The sequence below is a fragment of the Carassius carassius genome, chromosome 29, assembly GCF_963082965.1.
Source record: "Carassius carassius chromosome 29, fCarCar2.1, whole genome shotgun sequence".
NCBI classification, from domain to species: domain Eukaryota; kingdom Metazoa; phylum Chordata; class Actinopteri; order Cypriniformes; family Cyprinidae; genus Carassius; species Carassius carassius.
The window spans coordinates 9,186,036-9,205,231 of NC_081783.1; the positions used below are offsets into that span (position 1 = coordinate 9,186,036).

General features: G+C 36.6%; 3 protein-coding genes across 16 annotated transcripts; 1 reads left to right on the plus strand and 2 right to left on the minus strand.

The window, feature by feature from the left end:
* Nucleotides 1-200: 200 nt before the first annotated feature.
* On the minus strand, nucleotides 201-4,392 carry LOC132109593 (Golgi-associated kinase 1B-like). Its single transcript, XM_059515801.1, has 4 exons — nucleotides 3,408-4,392; nucleotides 2,421-2,629; nucleotides 2,067-2,293; nucleotides 201-1,265 (listed from the first exon to the last, which is right to left on the minus strand). The coding sequence occupies exons 1-4, from the start codon at nucleotides 4,210-4,212 to the stop codon at nucleotides 1,058-1,060; spliced, it is 1,449 nt and encodes a 482-aa protein (XP_059371784.1). The 5' UTR covers nucleotides 4,213-4,392; the 3' UTR covers nucleotides 201-1,057.
* A 568-nt stretch (nucleotides 4,393-4,960) lies between these two features.
* On the minus strand, nucleotides 4,961-10,019 carry tmem144b (transmembrane protein 144b). Of its 5 annotated transcripts, none has more exons than XM_059516709.1 (12): nucleotides 9,872-10,019; nucleotides 9,531-9,653; nucleotides 9,339-9,461; nucleotides 9,163-9,250; nucleotides 8,322-8,402; nucleotides 7,744-7,825; nucleotides 7,529-7,602; nucleotides 7,133-7,251; nucleotides 6,911-7,030; nucleotides 6,463-6,560; nucleotides 6,314-6,371; nucleotides 4,961-5,186 (listed from the first exon to the last, which is right to left on the minus strand). In XM_059516709.1, exons 1-12 carry the CDS (start codon nucleotides 9,933-9,935, stop codon nucleotides 5,020-5,022), a joined length of 1,197 nt encoding a protein of 398 aa, XP_059372692.1. In that variant the 5' UTR covers nucleotides 9,936-10,019; the 3' UTR covers nucleotides 4,961-5,019. The 5 variants fall into 5 exon arrangements, with proteins under 5 accessions (XP_059372692.1, XP_059372691.1, XP_059372693.1 ...); XM_059516708.1 differs by having other exon boundaries at nucleotides 9,163-9,262; XM_059516710.1 differs by having other exon boundaries at nucleotides 4,965-5,186; nucleotides 6,318-6,371; nucleotides 9,163-9,262.
* A 295-nt stretch (nucleotides 10,020-10,314) lies between these two features.
* On the plus strand, nucleotides 10,315-18,591 carry LOC132109594 (alcohol dehydrogenase class-3-like). Of its 10 annotated transcripts, XR_009424528.1 has the most exons (12): nucleotides 10,332-10,500; nucleotides 10,626-10,733; nucleotides 11,128-11,229; nucleotides 11,483-11,630; nucleotides 11,805-11,892; nucleotides 11,969-12,188; nucleotides 12,284-12,544; nucleotides 12,721-12,853; nucleotides 12,950-13,088; nucleotides 14,076-14,146; nucleotides 15,821-15,894; nucleotides 15,999-16,015. XR_009424528.1 is itself a non-coding variant. In XM_059515808.1 (10 exons), the coding sequence occupies exons 2-10, from the start codon at nucleotides 10,716-10,718 to the stop codon at nucleotides 14,098-14,100; spliced, it is 1,134 nt and encodes a 377-aa protein (XP_059371791.1). In that variant the 5' UTR covers nucleotides 10,315-10,444; nucleotides 10,626-10,715; the 3' UTR covers nucleotides 14,101-14,235. The 10 variants fall into 10 exon arrangements, 9 of the variants coding, with proteins under 9 accessions (XP_059371791.1, XP_059371790.1, XP_059371787.1 ...); XM_059515808.1 differs by lacking the exons at nucleotides 15,821-15,894; nucleotides 15,999-16,015 and having other exon boundaries at nucleotides 10,315-10,444; nucleotides 14,076-14,235; XM_059515807.1 differs by lacking the exons at nucleotides 11,128-11,229; nucleotides 11,483-11,630; nucleotides 11,805-11,892; ... (4 more) ...; nucleotides 14,076-14,146; nucleotides 15,821-15,894 and adding exons at nucleotides 16,251-16,401; nucleotides 16,641-16,728; nucleotides 16,851-17,070; ... (2 more) ...; nucleotides 17,931-18,069; nucleotides 18,274-18,591 and having other exon boundaries at nucleotides 10,317-10,444; nucleotides 15,999-16,100.
* The last annotated feature ends 605 nt before the right edge of the window (nucleotides 18,592-19,196 follow it).

Here is a 19,196-nt window from a genome sequence, read left to right on the forward strand (position 1 = left end):
ATGGTGTTTAAACTGACTTGGAATTACCTATGCATTAAACAGTTTTAATTCATTACTGCCAGCCAATCAAAATCAAGTGTTCGGACAGACCATGGTTTAAAGTACTTGTCAAACCATTTCAAAGATCATAAGATTTTCTCAAAATTTACAAACAGTGGTGCTAAAAATGAATGTAATATTGAAATGATTTTGGCGATGAGCTGCTATGTAACACTTTTATTTTATGTATGTATACTTTTTACAAACGCAAAACAGCAGTACAAAAATAAACCCTTCAGATAGCACAATGAATACTGTCATTTATATGAAAGAAGATTCATATCTTCACAGTGATCAATAAGTGCAACATTAATAGATTTAACAATGATGCTGGATCATTCATCATGAACACCATCATCACAGCAGAAAAAAAATTGCAGATTATAGCAGAAATGTTCTTATAAAACTGTATTGCAGATTGAAATGAATAACTGACTGAAACTACATATTGAGTGAAACATGCATTGATTATAAAATTGAAAGTAAAAGTGCTTTGGCATTGTTTATGGAATAGCACTCACTCTTGTGATTACTAAAACAGGTGTAGTGAGAAATTGCACTGTTCTCTGTGACAACCTTACACCAAAACAGACTAGCTGTGGGACATCGATGTGCAGCCAACCAAAAGTCTCAGTTTGAGCATTCAGATTGCTTACATAAGGTTTGCTGACATGTCATTAGTGGGCGGGATTTTGAACAGAAGAGGCAGTTGAACTCAGAAACTAAGGCTGGTAGAAGTTCAGGAAACATCATATCACTTACAGTGCCTTTAACTTGTGGAATGTCAGTGGTGCCAAAACTTAGCCCTGTAACTATAATTTCTTCTCCTCTTAAATGTGAGCAGCACTTACAACACCCCAAAGTGCTCTTGATTTCTGTAGTGCATAGAATTTTGACTAAAAGAGCTTAAATTCAGCAGGTCTTCATTGGCATACTAATCTGTCGAAAACATCAACGCTCAATGGAAACCAAAATGTTGGTGGTTTGTCTTACACATTGAAAGCTGAAGCTCCATCTGTCAAGAGTTCATAGGTACTACTTTAATCCCATGAGCATTAATGTACGTGAGCAAGACTTTGGCTCTTCTCTCAATTACGTCAATGAGTTTTTCAATGCCTTGACGGCCACCCTGACTGTCCCAGTACTGCTGGTCAAGAAACAGCGATTGCAGGAGCTTTTCCCTGAGACGCTGAGACCTCAACACGGACACAGACTGATCTGGTAGTCTGAAAGGGAAAAAATATTAAAGGAATATGGTAATGCACTCCTAAATTCTTAAAACAAACTAAAAATTATAATAATACACATAATCAAAAATCATTATACCATTTTCAGAATCTCCTCAAACTAAATTGTATGTATAATATAACGCATAATATAACTACCTTATTATGCAATACCCAGCTGTAATGCAGATAACGTGCAAGCAGTGATACTCAAACACAGCAATGGCCCATCATTTCTTTTGATTTATGTTACTGCACAAGTGAGTTTGAGGTTCCCAGAGATATCGCATTAGCAGCATTGCCAGCAGAATCCCTTAGCTCAGACAGCACGTGTCAGATTGTTGGCGTATGTATTTGCTTACGTCTTCAGTGCTGTTGTGGAGGTGTTGGCTTACTGAAAGCCCAAACTTGTGGCCTCAACGAAATGAATTCAGTTGCAGTCTTAGTTACAGCAATTACAAACCACCTCAGATTGTCCGGTAAGGACGAAAACAGAAGACGCTCAAAATTATATTTTATTTAAAAGCATAATAATGTCTATTTAAACCTGAGGCAACTTGTAATTCAATCAAACAAACTGTAAGGATTCATTTCTTTGAGGATATAAGTTTTTAAATTAAATCTTTGGCAAGGCATTTTAATTGATATTGAATAAAGGTATGTGTGAATGATCTGTTTTTAAAAAAAGAACATTTGCACAGTATCTCTGCAAAACCTTTGTGATTTTTGACACTTACAATGTTATTATGATATACAAATGAAAAATCAAGTGGTCATATTCGATCTCTAACTCTTACTCACTCTTTGATTCCCTCTAGTAGCCTGAAGTTCAGATTCCCCTCATCTCGGTCAAAGTAGCTCTTGTTGTTGAAGAAAACCAGGCGGTGTGGGTCATGTTTACGGTGGACTATGTGTCTCAGCTCTATGCTGTCCTTGTCTCTGCATTCTTCATGGTGACCAAGCTCAACACAGGTGTCCTCTGGACGAGGCTTGAATCCACAGCAGTTTTTATCTAGGCGTTCATAAATCTGAGAAGAAACAGTCTTTTTGCTTTATGGATTTAAGGTAAACTAAAATGTTTCAGTTGTCTTTCTGAACAAATGTTGCTTATCACCAAAGTTGCAACACAGAAAGACACTGATAAAAGTGGAGTACCTGCAGGAGGAAATCAAAGACTACCAGCTTGCTCCATTCGTGATGGTGGATGCTGGTGCAGCTCCACTCTGGTTTAGGTATGACACCCCGATGCCAGCACTTGTGTTTGAGGGAGGTTTGATATGAGCCCCAGTTCAACTTTTCAGAAGGTTGATCTACTACTGGGCTTAAAGAAGGGTCCCACAAAACCACTGGACAAGGCTGACCATCTGAAACGAGATTAATATACTGTATATACATTCATTAGTCATCAGCAGTCATACTTGCTTTTACAGTAGCTCATGACAGGTTTTGGTTACACTGAAAAGGCTCCTAATTACAGAAACCCAAGTCTATAAAATCCACACAGATTTCATTGCATTATATGACAAATTAATAAAGCTTTCCTCAGACTTTTCTCAGAAGTGACTTAACTTTTTTAGATATTTTGCAATGACTTTAAATCAAAATATGATAAAAAAAATAAAAAAAAATACCACTTGGTTTGATATTTTTTATCTAATGTACATAATTATAAATTTTCCCTTGGTTTCAAAGAAAAGTCTTAAGCCTAGTCCCAGACTAAAATGTAATTTTGAGCTGTTTCAATTTATAAGAAAATTGCATTGACTGATCTTAAGAGAAATACTTTTTTGGTACACTAACCCTTAAGCCTAGTCCTAGACTAAAATGCAAGTTTGAGCTTTTTTAAATGAAAGAAACTTGCACTGACTGATCTTAAATAATATCAGTGCCTTTGTTTTGTCTCAAGATTCCCACCAGTAATGACAAAACAACAACAACCTTTTTTCAGTCATATATTGTCAGTAAACTGCAAAGAACTGAAAAATAAATAAATAATAAAAATAAAAACCATTTAATTAAACGTGCAATTTGAAGTAGAAAGGCTAGTACTTTCTTGTAATGCGTATTCTTAATCTTTGGTTTATTCATAACTTGGGGGGGGGGGGGGGGGGGGGGGAGGAGGTTTTATACAGTGAACACTACCTCCAAGAGAGTGGAATCGTCTGCTGACAGCTGGCAAAGTTCTGTTCAGTCCCAAGATCCTGTCCAGATGAAAGGCGAACACCTCACTCATGTCCAAGGGTCGCTTGACAATACCGCAACATTTTCGACACTCATCAACATCGCCCGTGCCATTTGTCGCACTTTTAAATAAAATTAAAGAAGAGAAGCCCGGAGGTGCCACTTCATCAATCTGCGTAATTTTACAATCGGCCAGAAAGCGCATGGCAGTAATGTCATCATTGCTGAACCACGGAGGAGCTTTTTCACTGTATATCCTTATGGTTGAATAACCAGTGTCACTGGCATCAAGCTCAGAATATCCCAGTCGTTTGTTAAGGGTGTTTGTATCGTGCCCCGCGTCGTTCGCCTTGTCCTGTGTGCCACCCTGCGGTCTCACTTTAACTTTCTTTCTCCGGAGTTTGGGTCGCACTGTGCCCCTGATGATGGCCGGTTTGTGTCGCTTAGATTTGAGTGTTATATACACCACATTAGACCTGGTCGGGCTCACAGACTCATTCACCTCCACATCAGCGGGGTCCTGCGCATTTTTACTGTGAGAATAAACGCTATTTCCAGTCCACAGATCAGGATGTTTGTCCTGCCGAGTAGACGACGTGCGACTAACATGAACGGTGAAAAACAAATAAACAAAACACACTACAGGTATAATCAAATACTTCCGAAGGGCAGGATATTTCCAAAAGTTGCAGACTTTCAAAAATGATACTGGCAAACAAATCAAAGCGACGCAGACATTTCCAGGACGAGTCGAATGCGTATCCATTGGTACGAGTGTCTGCGCATGATTAAATCGATTTTCTTTTGGAATAGCGTTCGCGTCATTTACATATTGATATAGACAGGAGCTCCAGATGGTCCACTCAGCGCAACCGCTCCAGCATGAATGAGACAACTGCCCCGATGCCGGATCAGCTGAGATAACAGTCCCACATACTAACAATGTTGCTTGTCCTTACGCCACATCTGCAAGCGCAAGAGACTAGAACGCTTTCATTATAAAGTACACCTTTTCCTATATATATATATATATATATATATATATATATATATATATATATATATATATATATATATAATACACACATGTTGTTTTGACATGTTCTGTATTTGAATTTACTGTTGTCAATCAGTGAAGCAATAATGTGTAATAATGATGGGCTCCAATAAAGAGAACATGATAGAGGAACAACTATGTAGTCGTTTTTATGCACACATCAGGAATGCATTGTTTTAAACTGTAGCACTTTAGACTGGACTCTAGATTATTTACACATCTTTATAAGAGCTTGCCCAAACTTTGTCAGTCTGTCTTCTGAAGGTCTTATTGGCGAGATAAGTCATTAAAATTCATCGGTCAAAAAAATAAAATTATTCTTGGACTCCGATGAAAACTTAAACCTCAGTTGAGAAAATACAACAAATAAACAAAGCTATATACATAGCCTGTAGTCAGAAAGGGGAACCAGTTTAATTCAAATATGTGTGAATTTACACAACTCTTAAAGCTTAAATTAATTTTGATAGCAATTAAAATGCTAGAGTAGAAACATGCAATTCACACCAATGGCTACTAAGCAACTGCAGAGACGTTATGCAAGTTTGGTTTAAAACTTGATCCACCATTGCCATCTTGTGGTAACATAACGTACAGACTCAAATCTTTGAATAGGCTGTTAACAGGGAGCCAGCCAGAACAACACAAGTAGCCAAAGCAAACAGCAGCAAGTTCCCAAGTCCCTGAGTACATAAAATCAGTTTGTTAGAACAGCCTAAAGAGAAGTTGACTCTACTTAATTTCTTTATTATTATGGAGTAATATATATATATATATATTTATATATATATAAAAAAAGTTGCTTTATTGTGCCACTCCAAACAGGCACAAAATCACTTTCACAGACTTTAAATTAAATGTTCCCTCCTGGTTGAATGACCTGCCTAACTCAATTGAGCAGCTGTGTCCCTTAAAACACATCTCTTCCATCTTTATTTGACCCTCGAACTCTAGCACTCTCTAATTATATTCTTAAAAAAATAAAATGTCCCTTTTAGACTTGCACTCTATTCATTTACTGACTGCTTCTTTTATTTTTGTATTCTGTCTATTAGTTATTCATTTATAAAATTAAAAGCAAAAAATACACTAGCTTGCTTTATTCTTTTTCTATTCTATCTGTCTTTATTATAGCTCTTGCATATAATTGCTGTTTTGTTGATTTTGATTGCTTTCATTGCCCTCATTTGTAAGTTGTTTCAGATAATAGTGTCTGCTAAATGACTAAATTTAAAAAACAATAGCCGTTTCAATACATTGTGTTCTCTGAAGTTAAAATCAACATAAAAACTTAAAGGCTTACTCCACCCCAAAATGAAAATTGTCATTAATCAATCACCCCCATGTCATTCCAAACCTGTAAAAGCTTAGATCGTCTGCAGATTTAAGATAAGAATTTAAGATATTTTGGATGAAAACCTGGAGGCTTGAGACTGTCCCATAGACTGCCAAGTAAATAACAGTGTCAAGGTCCATAAAAGGTATGGAAGTCGTCATCAGAATACTCCATCTGGCATCAGACGTGCAATCTGGGTTACATGAAGCAACGGGAAGATTTTTTTGTAAGCAAAGAAAACAAAAATAACTTTATTTTAAGAAAGTCTATGGGACAGCCTTAAGCCGCCAGGTTTTCATCCAAAATATCTTAAATTGTGTTCCAAAGACGAACTGAGGTTTTACAGGTTTGAACGACATGGGGGTAAGTGATTAATGACGTTTTCACTTTAGGGTTCAATTGAAAAAGTGTCAAGCTAGGTCATATCATAATGCCATCTGAAACACTGAATGAATACAAATAGCTTTATGTTACCTACTTTGACCTCTTTAAATACCACACTTCCCCACAGAGCAGCGACTAAGCCATAACCCTGAAAGCAAAGTAGAACACACTAGCATTAAATACGATTTGCAATGCAAGGTGAATGAGGATGTGAAAGATTTTTTTTTCATGATACTTACAGCATTAATTATAGGGAATGTGATCACTGCACTAAGGTAGTAATTTGCCATAAGCCAGGCATATGTGGCTAATCCCCACATCAGGCCACACAAAAAACCTGCACGGAAGATCTTACTTGAACACAGGAACTCAATATTCAGCAGAAAGGTGATAGAATCTCTGGAGGAATAGTTTGTATCACAAATGTATTGTGTTCAGAGCCTGAATCTGTACATGTAAAAAAAAATATTATATATATATATATATATATATATATATATATATATGTGTGTGTGTGTGTGCGCGTGTGTGTGTGTGTGTGTGTGTGTAATATATACACACACACAAACACATCATAGTTGTGACTATATATATAGTCACAACTGTGATGTTACAAGGCAAACATGGTCCTTTCATCTAAGTTAAAATGAAGATGATGATGATAGAAATAGAAAGCACATTAATTACCAGGTAAGATGGCTCTGGGATAAATCCGAGGCCTGTTCTTCATGACTGCACAGTAAGCAAGAAAATACACTGTGCTCGTGAGGAAAATTCCACTGTAATGGGCAAAGCAGTAGTCAATTTCTGTAATGGATGGCAAAAAATAGCCCATTAAGTGTTTTTTAACATCTCATTAAGCTGTTGTACAACTGCATGTCACTTTAAATTTAACTAATATACACATACCCTTCTGACTGGATCCAGTGAACATACTAGAATTGGTTGTGGCATGGACTTTAATATAGAAAACAGGCACAAAAGAAGAACCATAAAGGACACCTGAAAATATGGCCAAGATGCAGCCACTGTAACAAGAGGATATCATGAAAATCCATATTTGATCTTTATCAACCAGATATTTTACAATACTAGAATGTAAAGCTGAAAATACCACAGATGTTAATTAAAAACTGTAATAAAAAAAATTTATTGATTAAAAAAAAAAAAAACAAAAAAAACAAACAAGTGCAAGATTATTTTAGCACAGAAGCCATCAAACTCAGACTTTCCAGTACCGTGTTGATGGGCTAGAAATGTGAGGAAAACCACAGAATGGAACTTGGAAGGCCTACAAATACTTACAATACTCTCTTTCTCTTTGGTGAAATCGTGTCCACCCATGAATCACTGGGGCTTGTGCTGTCTGGATTCAACCTCTGAAGACAGACGTGTGAATGCACGTACTGTAGCACAAAATCTCAGCAAAGATTTGTGTATCCGAGACATAATACACAAAACAATATTCTGCATAAACAATCATAATGGCCCTTAATGAGAAAAAGCCCTAACAAACCTACCCTATCATCAATCAACAAAGGCATGGTTTCGGCAGATGTGCGTTTCTGAACATCACTTTTCACAAAGAAGAATATGATGGCACTGAAACAAAGACATGATTGTGTTACATAAAAAACGTGCCACAGGGTTCTCTCTCACAATAAATAAAAAGGTAAGGATGTTTTTATTCCATATCCCATAAAATCAGATGGAACTGTGGATCCAATACAAAGTGACTTCAGGTCTTAGGAGGAGATTTATCTTGCCTTACATAGTATATTACATTTTCAATTTCAGAGAAACTTTTAGATGAGTAAAGACAGCAGCTCTTTGATCTCAAAAGGATCTTTGTGAGGTGTAACTCCTAAGTGAAATAGAAAAATTTTCGGAATGGAAATATTGTCCAACCATATTAAATCAGTGTGCCTGCAGCATTTGCATTCCATGGCCATGGGTTTTAGCCATCCTTTTGAGGACACAAAGTTACTTTAAATGTCAGCCTTCATTTACCAAAGAAATATCCTTTTAATGGTCTGCCTTCACATACTATGCACACAACTAATGCTTAAAGATATCACATTGCCTTCTCTCTCATTACCTTAACAGACAAAGGCCAGCTCCACAATAATTGTGTATTGGTTTGGATACTTCCTCTGGATTCAGACCAAACCAGCCAAACCTTGAAAGGAATGAATTAAGAGGTAAATTCACTTCTGCCTTTAATTAAAAACATGGATAACACTTCACAAGGTCCCATTATATTAACGTCTCACTGTTGGTTACATTATAAATCTGTTAAAGTTAATAAAAATACAGCTGTTTGTTGTTAGTTTATGTTAGCTCAGGTCCAATATTAAAAAACATTAACATGTACAACTTTACATTTTTAATCATGCATTAGTAAATGCTGGAATTTACATTAAGATTGATAAATACTTTAGAAGCACTATTTTCATTGTTAGTCTGTGTTAACAAATGTAGTTAACTAATCTTAACAAATGGAACCTCAATCTAAAGTGTTATAGCGTAAAATAATATATTTATAAAACGCGCACTAAAGCAGTGCAACATAAAAAAAAGTATGACTCTAAATTTAAAAAAGGCATGCAAATAAACATTCAGATCACAGAAATTATTAATTGATATTACAGATGAGCTCGAGTTAAAAAGCAGCACTAATAATATAGATTTAAAAAAAATCCATCAGTGATCTGTCATCTTACATAAACTGCTTAACATTACATATTTAGCAGTGATTTAAGTTTCATCAAGCAAATGTTCTGAGTATTTGCTGGTGTCACCAGTGGATTGCTTCACCAACTCATATGGCATGAACTAGCCTGGACCTACATGGAAATCCATGTTCCAAAGTTTTACATCAGGAAATTCAATTCATCCCCTAGTTTAAGCCCCTTCTGTCAAACATCAGTCCGGCTTACCTTGAGCTTGTCCATCCAATTAGCAATGCACTGGATCCCCAAAGCAAAATTCCCAGTCCAAGGCCAATAAACTTCACAACTGGAACTGCTGCTATATTTCCTGGGAGGTAAATCTGTTACAATATAACAATGGTATATTTTAAACACAGGTTTATTCACTCACACATATGATTTACCAGTTGCCCAAAGTGCTCCTCCAAGCATAGCAGCAGGATGGGCTCTGGAGGGGCGGAACAATGTGTCCGCAACCAGTCCAACAAACCAAATAGCTGAACAGCAAATCCACTGAAAAAACATTCCTGTAAAGACAACAGATTTTAGCACAAGGTCATTCAAATGTTAACTTGAATCATAAAAGTTAAACTCACCATCACCAGTATCAACCGTTTTGACAGGAACAAAATAACTTCCATAAAACAGCACTGAAATCACACAGGCCACAAAGCCATAAGTGGTGTCTGTACTACTGGCTTCATTAGATGACAAGGCCTCTAGTTATAAAACAAAACTGAAGGTTGACCTCACACACTTATTGCATGTATGTTTCAAAAAAGCATAATAACGGTCTGCAATAGAGCGACTTTTTATTTTCTAAGCACATAAATTGCCAAGCCCAAACACCCAGAGGTGACACAGCTGCATAATGTCCGTCAACAACAGATCGATCAAAATATTTCACTTTGTTGTTAACACTTAACATTTAATATACCTTCAACTGACAATGTGCTACAGCATCTTACAACAAAAAGCACAATTACAGCTAGTAAAGCCATCAGTGTCCTGCTTTGCCCCTTACTCAGGGAATAAGCACTGCATTTGTTATTGTAGCAATGCAAGAATGCAGTGTAATGGTATGTTGTAAAACAGGTGTCATTAATTGTCCCCACTATCCTGCCCTACTAACCAATCAGGGTGTTGTGAGGAGGTACTTCTTTTTTTTTAAGGATCCTCAGTCACCATTTACTGTCATTAGACATTTTTTCCATACATAAAAGTGAATGGTGACTTGTTTTTTTTTTTAAACTGAGGGTATAAAAAAAGTATAAATAATAATATTTTGGGGTGAGTTTTTGCTTGAAATTGAACGCAGTTTCCAAACAGCTCCACTAGATGGAGATTGCGTTCTAGCTTGTTTTAATTCCGCCAGTCTTTGCGCAGAAGGAGGCTGGTTAGCCAATCACAGGACGTTTGGCCAGCATCCCAAATTCGGTTTCTGAATGGCAGAAAAGAAGTACCAACAACACTGCTCTGTAGCATAACCACGATAAACCTTAATCACTGAGTGAGTTAAGAGTAATAATACTATGCATTTCCTGTATTAAACGTCCCTTTTTAATGGTAAAATGTTGAAATGTGACGTAACGTTAAGTGATTTACTGGAATTAGTAGGCAGTGAAACATTTCGTGACATTAATAATCTTTTTTTTTGTATAATGATCATACTATTTCTGCTTTTGTTTCAGCATTTTAAATGGCATAAATGTTTAATCTCTGCAACGTTGTCAATAGCGGACGAAAGACCACAGTCACTGTATCAAAATTGTGTTGTTGCCATGGAAACTGAGGGTAAGGTAAGGATCTAACAGGAAATTAATGTATTGTTGTAGCAAATTAAATCGGTCCCCAATGCTCGTCAACGCTCAATTTATTTTATTTATTTGACAAAAACACAGTAAAAGCAGTAGCATTTTGAAATAATATTACAAATGTAAACAACAGCATGATCCATAAGAAATCCTTCTAATGTGTTGATTTGGTGCTGATTCTGTGTTGATTCTTATTATTTTCAATGTTCAAAAGCGCACTGTTGTGCACAAAAAAAATGCATTTTAGGATTCATTTGATTAATAGAAATTACCACATTTATTTGAAATAGAAATCTTTTGTAACATTATCTTAACATTAAGTCTTATCTGTCATTTTTTAAAGGTTTGAATGGTAGTGTATAATCATTTTATTTCTCAGGTGATCGAGTGCAAGGCAGCAGTGGCCTGGGAACTAGGAAAAGCACTCTCCATTGAGGAGGTGGAGGTTGCCCCTCCCAAAGCTCATGAAGTACGAATTAAGGTAGATCCATAACACTACATTTATCGTGTTAGGCAAGATGTTGTATAAATGTAAACCCAAACTTAAAACACTACTTAAAAATAGGCCTGAGAATAACCACATTTCTTGCTATGAATCTTATGCATTTGAATTGACCATTATTTAAAAAATTATATGTTAATTTTATTTAGATTTTTCTTTTTTTATTGTGCTTTCAAAGAACCAAGTATTACTTTATTTCACTAAGAAGTGTCTTTTCATCAACTCTTTTTAGATAGTAGCATCTGGAGTATGCCACTCAGATTGGGCTTACCTGTATGATGCTGCTAAAATGAAGCCACGGCCTTTTCCTTTGATCCTGGGACATGAAGGGGCTGGGATTGTGGAGAGTGTTGGTCCAGGTGTCACAAAGGTATCTAAAGGTAAACCAAAAATCTATCATAAACACTTTTGATATTCTTATTCTAACAAGATATTGAATATTTCTAAATGTAAGTTCTGATTTCTCAATGCTTCGTCCTAGATACATGAATGTAGAAGTGTGTAGGCATGTCACATGCATTATTTCAGAACACTTTATTTTGATATATCTGCAGGAGACAAAGTCATTCCTCTGTTCCTGCCACAGTGTGGACAGTGTGAACGCTGCCTGAGTCCAAAGACAAACCTCTGCACCAAAAACTGGTTATAATAATTCTGCACTATTTATTTTTCATCTGATTTAGAATAGATGTTAACTGTAGTTTTCTCTGCCTCCCAGGGACAAAACTCAACAGGGTGTTCTTGCAGATGGCACCAGCAGGATCACCTGCAAGAATCAGCAGATTTACCAGTTTATTGGTGTCAGCACCTTCTCTGAATACACTGTTGTGCCAGAGGACAATGTCACCAAGATTCACCCAGATGCTCCACTGGACAAAGTCTGTCTGCTGGGCTGTGGAGTGTCTACAGGATATGGAGCAGCAGTGAACACAGGCAAAGTGTGTGTGATTTCCACTTCCACAAGATAAAAATAACATCCCACCAGCTTGGACCATGTGGTATATATATAAATTTTTTTCATTGTCTTCCTCAGGTAGAATCTGGGTCTACATGTGCAGTGTTTGGTTTGGGAGCTGTTGGACTGGCAGCTGTCATGGGATGCAAGGCTGCTGGTGCTTCCAGGATCATCGCTGTAGACATCAATCCAGACAAGTCTGAGATCGCCAAGACTTTTGGAGCAACTGAGTTTGTGAACCCTAAAGAGCACAGTGAACCCATTCAGGAGGTGCTGAGGAAGCTGACTAATGGTGGCGTTGACTTCTCTCTTGAGTGTGTGGGGAATGTAGGAGTAATGGTAAGTTCCTATAACCAGTCTGTATTATTATTGAATAAACTGTAAGTTTATTAGTAGAGCTGTATTTTTCAAAGATGTTGAGTTCTTACTTCAGTGTTGTTTATATAAGCAAGTCAAGTTGCCATGCCTGTATGTGCCCTGATGTTAATTGAACTAATACAATTTCCTCTGACCAGAGAGCTGCTGTGGAAGCGTGTACTCCTGCAGGGGGAATCTGTGTGATTGTGGGTTGGATTGAGGTGGAGGAACTTTCCCTGGCACCCCTGGATATCCTACTAGGAAGAACTCTGAAAGGCACTTATTTTGGAGGTAAATGCTTTCCCTGTATTTAAAGTAGCGTGAGCTGTTATGATGGCAAATGCACAAAATTAATAATTGATCAGTGATAAACCTGGTGATTGACAGGTTGGAAGAGTGTTGAGGCGGTGCCCAGACTTGTTCAAGACTATATGAGCGGGAAGCTTCTTCTGGATGAATTTGTGACACACAGACTGACTCTAGATCAGGTTAATCAGGCCTTCGATCACATGATCACTGGGAAAAGGTCAGTTTTTTGCATCTATTAATGAACACAATTATGGAATTGTTTTATGATGAAAAACACAAGTAAATGCTTAAACGCTATCTAAAATGCTTAATAATCTTGTAATATTATGTAATGTTCAGCATTATCAAAAGTTAATATAATATAAAAATTAATTAATCTTTAGAATAACTCTCACAGTTCATATACATTGCAGTAGCCAGGGTTTGAAAATTATTGAGGTCTATTATTGCATCAAAATGTATTAATACTTTACTATAGGGTGGAGATAATTTTATCATTTGTTAATTATTCATGCAACAATATTTACATATTACTATTATAGTTTTCATCAATAACCATTGCTATATAGATGATAAATGTTTATACGATAACTAGTTTTTGGTGACATTGCTACTGTTTTTGATAACTTTTCTGAGAGTTAATATCATGATATTTTTTGCATTTGCCTTACCAAATGTGGAAACTTGTTAGCAATAACTTATCCGTGTTTTTTTTTCATTACTGTCAGTTAATGCAGACTATGCAGTGTTGCCAGATATTGCTATTAAAAAAAATAAAAAACGAGAAAAAAAATAAATAAATAAACTGAAATTATACATGCAGACACTCATATATGGAGTGTTATACAAAATGTCATTCAGAGGGCAAATTTTGTACCTCTGAACGTACAGAGGTCCGGACCTCGGTGACCTCATAGCCGGCTACAGGCATGTTCATATGGTACTGCAATATTATATTAAAATTGTGATGAAACTGAAGTAGTGACAGATCTTTTCTTCTGTATCGTGTGTAACAGATGATTAAAAAAATATATATTTTGGAGGGGCGGGGTTTAAGAGAAATGATCACACCTGAATAAATACATTTATAAAATACACAGGATGAACTCTCTGTTTATAGTTTCAAATCCCACAATAAAAAGTCTAGGCATGAACAATTGGCAAAAACGTATGTAATTTGTTCATCTGTTTCTCTCTTTCTTAGTATCCGGACAGTGATTGAGATGTGAAATGGCAATTATTCTCAATATCCTTCAAAACAAAGTATTTTGGTGGGTTCCTCTAGCTCTCTAAAGCCTCACAATGTCAGAAGTTGAATGTCATTATGTACTTTGCAGACTAGTATAAAAGACTATTTTGCAATATTTACAAAAAAAAAAAAAGGATTACAAAATAAAAGACAATGATTATCTGTCTGCTAATCCAAAGGTCCCTTTTAACTGCCTGTATGTATTGGCTAAAGTAAACAGGCACGGTGAATAAAAGGTGCCGAAGGAAAGAAGTCACATTCACTGAATAAAGCATTGCTTTTTTTTTTTTTGGTCTGTTGTCTCAAGGAGAAAACAAAGACCATGTGTGTTATGATCAGAAACTGTTCCACACAATAAAGCCAAGTTTGTTGAATTTGATTGGTTTTATCTGTTCTTTATTAGCAGCAGATAGCAAACTTGCAATGCAGGACATCCTTAATTACTCCATTTCTTTTATCTTAATGTACAATGTACAGCAAGTGTATCTCTCCCTTCTGTGTGCCTCAAGACCAGCAGTGTAAAATTTTGCTGGTCTAACTTTTATTATTTCTTTTAGGCTGACAGTCATTGAATTACCTCCAGTTAAGTGTTGCAAATTTCCATGGGGCTTCAATACATGCGGATCATAATCAAACTTGTTTTGCTTTTGCTGTCGTTGGGAAGAGAAAGGTTGAGTTATAGTTATCTGAAGGTCATCCAATCACATGCAAGCAGGACTTTGTTCAGTGGCTGTAATGGTCAATCAGCCATTACACATTTAGAATAATCATATAGCAGCTGTGCACCAGTTCAAAGTACACTAGTATCAGCAGATCCTCTCCTGAGCCCTGGCAAAACCAGCTCTGCGCGTAAGTTATTAATAGCATTCAAACATTTGCAAACTGTAAATCTGTGCATGCAGTCATCGGTTTTACTGAATGCATTCTAAATACTGGGAACTAGACAAAACTAAATTTTAGCTTTGAGGGATGACACAATCCCCTAAATGTAAATGAATTAAAAAAAAATTCATTATTATAGTATCAGTATAAATATTAGCCAATGATTTGTACCTGTAGATTTAATATTTAAGAAATGGGTACTGTTTACAATTATTAGCATTCTACTATGAAATGTGTTGCATGCTTCGTAATGTAAACTTGATATAGTGCACTTTCATACTTCCTTATTGCTACACCACACAGGGGTGAGTAAGACATGATGCCATATATGCAATGTCATGCCTATGTGCACAGATACAAATATTAGTGGGAACAAGGCTTTAACTTATGTCTGATATGTTTCATAACAGTTTGTTAATGATGATAATCCATCAGAATAACTTTAAAATGACAAATTTTACATGAAAGCTACTGTCCCCTTTTATTTTTAACCTGTTAGTGGGATGGTACACTACTTACAGTAAATTATGCCCTCACAAATATTAAAAAAAATTGCAAGAATGCATGTTTATTTATAATTAGCCATGAAATGATCATATTTAAAAACCGCAATGTGTGATTTGTATTTGACTATATAACAAAAAAACAGCGTTACATACATCATGTCTTAATGCAATGTCAGAAGATCAAATATTTTTGAAACATTTTGAAACAAACCATTTTCCAACCTGTTCAATTTATGGAGGAAAGAAAAACTTTTAACACAAGTTTTATTTATTTATTTTTTTATTTTTTTAATGTTGTTCATGTCCTTTTAGGAGGAAGTTTAGACAACATTGGAAAGGATTCATTTTATTAAACGTGTGTGGTTAGCATGGAAACTGAGGGCAAGGTAAGGACATAGATAGGAGAAAAAGATAGCTAAAATCCTCAAATGTTTTTACAAAGAATATGAAACAAATCACATTACTTTTTTTCTTTTTTTCATTCTTTAAGGTGATCAAGTGCAAGGCAGCAGTGGCCTGGGAACCAGGAAAACCATTCTCCATTGAGGAGGTGGAGGTTGCCCCTCCCAAAGCACATGAAGTACGAATTAAGGTACAGTAGGTCCATTACACTTCACTGGACATGTCTGCATGTAATCCATTTACATTTAAAACTTATATGTAGACTTGCAATGTGATGTTGCTTGAATGACTAAGCAGTATTTATATATCAGACTAATGACTATCAGTTGACCTTTGGCAGATAGTAGCATCTGGAGTATGCCACACAGACTGGACTTTCCTCCATGAGGTTGGTAAAACTATGAATCCCCAGCCCTTTCCTGTGATTTTGGGACATGAAGGGGCAGGAGTGGTGGAAAGTGTTGGTCCAGGTGTCACAAAGATGTCCAAAGGTAAAACATAATCTACCACTATAGTTTTATATATATATATATATATGTCCTGAAATCTAATAAGTATAAAAACATGCACAGTATGACAAGCAAATGCAAATAAAATAAAAATAAAACAAGATTAGTGGTAATTAATACACAATAAAAAAGGCATTTAGTGTATATACGTATATATTTTTTTTCTTAACATTTTGCTCTAACTCAAAACATTTCACTACCATTCAACCATATGTCTACAGGAGATAAAGTTATTCCTCTAGTCGTGCCACAGTGTGGAAAATGTGAACGCTGTCTGAGTCCAAAGACAAACCTCTGTACAAAAAACTGGTAAGTTAATGTTACTGAGCGATGTTTGTGTGATGTTTTTTGTTCTTCTGAACTCATAGATTATATTGATGAGGTAGGTGATCAAACAATTTAATTCCATTTAGACCCTCTTTATTTCCTAGGGAGATGAATCAGAAATGTCTTCTTGCAGATGGCACCAGCAGGATCACCTGCAAGAATCAGCAGATTTACCAGTTTATTGGTGTCAGCACCTTCTCTGAATACACTGTTGTGCCAGAGGACAATGTCACCAAGATTCACCCAGATGCTCCACTGGACAAAGTCTGTCTGCTGGGCTGTGGAGTGTCTACAGGATATGGAGCAGCAGTGAACACAGGCAAAGTGTGTGTGATTTCCACTTCCACAAGATAAAAATAACATCCCACCAGCTTGTAGCAGGTGTTATATATATATATTTTTTTGTCATTGTCTTCCTCAGGTAGAATCTGGCTCTACATGTGCAGTGTTTGGTTTGGGAGCTGTTGGACTGGCAGCTGTCATGGGATGCAAGGCTGCTGGTGCTTCCAGGATCATCGCTGTAGACATCAATCCAGACAAGTCTGAGATCGCCAAGACTTTTGGAGCAACTGAGTTTGTGAACCCTAAAGAGCACAGTGAACCCATTCAGGAGGTGCTGAGGAAGCTGACTAATGGTGGTGTTGACTTCTCTCTTGAGTGTGTGGGGAATGTAGGAGTAATGGTAAGTTCACAAGTTCACACTTACATATAATTACATGGAGTATAGTTATGCATTTTTGGCATGCTGTCCAGGGAAGGGCACCGAGCTTGAGAATGATCCGAACCCAGAGTACTAAAAGTGTAGTTAGAACTTGATGTGAGGAGATGGGATGCTGATAAACTGTCATAACTTACAATCAGAGGTCCGCTGTGGAAGCATGTACTCCTGCAGGGGGAGTCTGTGTGATGGTGGGCTGGACCAGGATGGGAGAACTTAGTCTGGTTTCTGAGGATATTCTACTAGGAAAAACTCTAAAAGGCTCCTATTTTGGCGGTAAAGCATGCATGATAAATTTAAATATATCTTATGATGATCTACTGTAGCCTATATGTTGCAGCACCAGGTTGATGTGATATGGAGAATTAGGTCTAATCATTTACAGTCCTCTCCAATTTTACTGTGTATTAGTGGAAAACACCTGCGATTGAAAGTAACTTCTCTGTTCTTCCTGTCTGATTGACAGGTTGGAAGAGCGCTGAGGCAGTGCCAGAGTTGGTACAGGATTATATGAGCGGGAAGCTTCTGCTGGATGAATTTGTGACACACAGACTGACTCTAGATCAGATTAACCAGGCCTTCGAGCTTATGATCACTGGGAAGAGGTAAGTTCTGTGAATCTACTATGTATCGTGTATTGTGCTAAGCATTGCTACAATATATGCCTGACATATTTCAGTATTCTAGAATGGTCATATACCACACATTAGTCAAGAGAATAAATTCTTTGATATGGTGTCTAATTATTTCTATATTTATACATACATATATGCACTTAACCTCTTTCTTTTTTTCTTTCTCTTTTTCAGTATCCGTACAGTGATCAATATGTGAGATGAAATAACTGTCTTTTAAACAGAAGTGTTTATATTCTGTTCTGACATCACATCGATCAGAGAAGAATCGGTGTTGTCATCATGCAATGCAATAAAGCTGCATTGGTCTCAGTTCGGATCTCATGGGTCCCAAATCCTGTTCAACATAATTGTACAGTAAACATTAATAAACCTGTCATTCATATTCAGTATAGCTTAATATGTACTGTATAGAGAAATGCTTATATTCTCAAGAAATATGTATTGAGGCACAATGTAGCTGTTTCATACTATAAAGCTTATTCTGATGCATTTGATTTGGTTGTATCTTCTTTTTCACCAGTAGATGGCAAGCTTGCACTATAAACATTCTTATTCACTTAATTTGTCTTCTGAATGCTGTCTGCATTGAGACTAGTGAGTTTCTTCACTCTAACCTTTATTATTTCATACCATGGCTCAATATCTGCTAAGTGTTCCACATCGTTACAGAGCAAACCATGAGCACTCCGGTCTCTTAACTACCATATACCATTATTGCCCTTTGAAACCACTATCCTCCAGTTTCCATCTACAATAATATTGCCATCTCAGCCTTTATTGTCTTCTAGTGGGACGTGTGAGAGGTCTCTAGAAAAATAGAAAAAATTTTGTCATAGGGAGATGGATGGGTGCATGTCACTAGGGGTTGCATGTTGACCTTGGTAATATTATATATTGATTTAATATAGCATGCTCTTGAGGGTTAGAATAGCAGTTGTGGCCTGTCAGAGCCAGAGACAAAAGGCTGGCTGGGGAATGCCTCTCCATGATGAACTGGGATGGCTGTCCAGGAATTTGCTTTATTGTAGCTCCATTCAGATCAAATGAATACCCTTGGCAGATCCCCCTACCCCGTTCCCATCTTTATTTAAAAG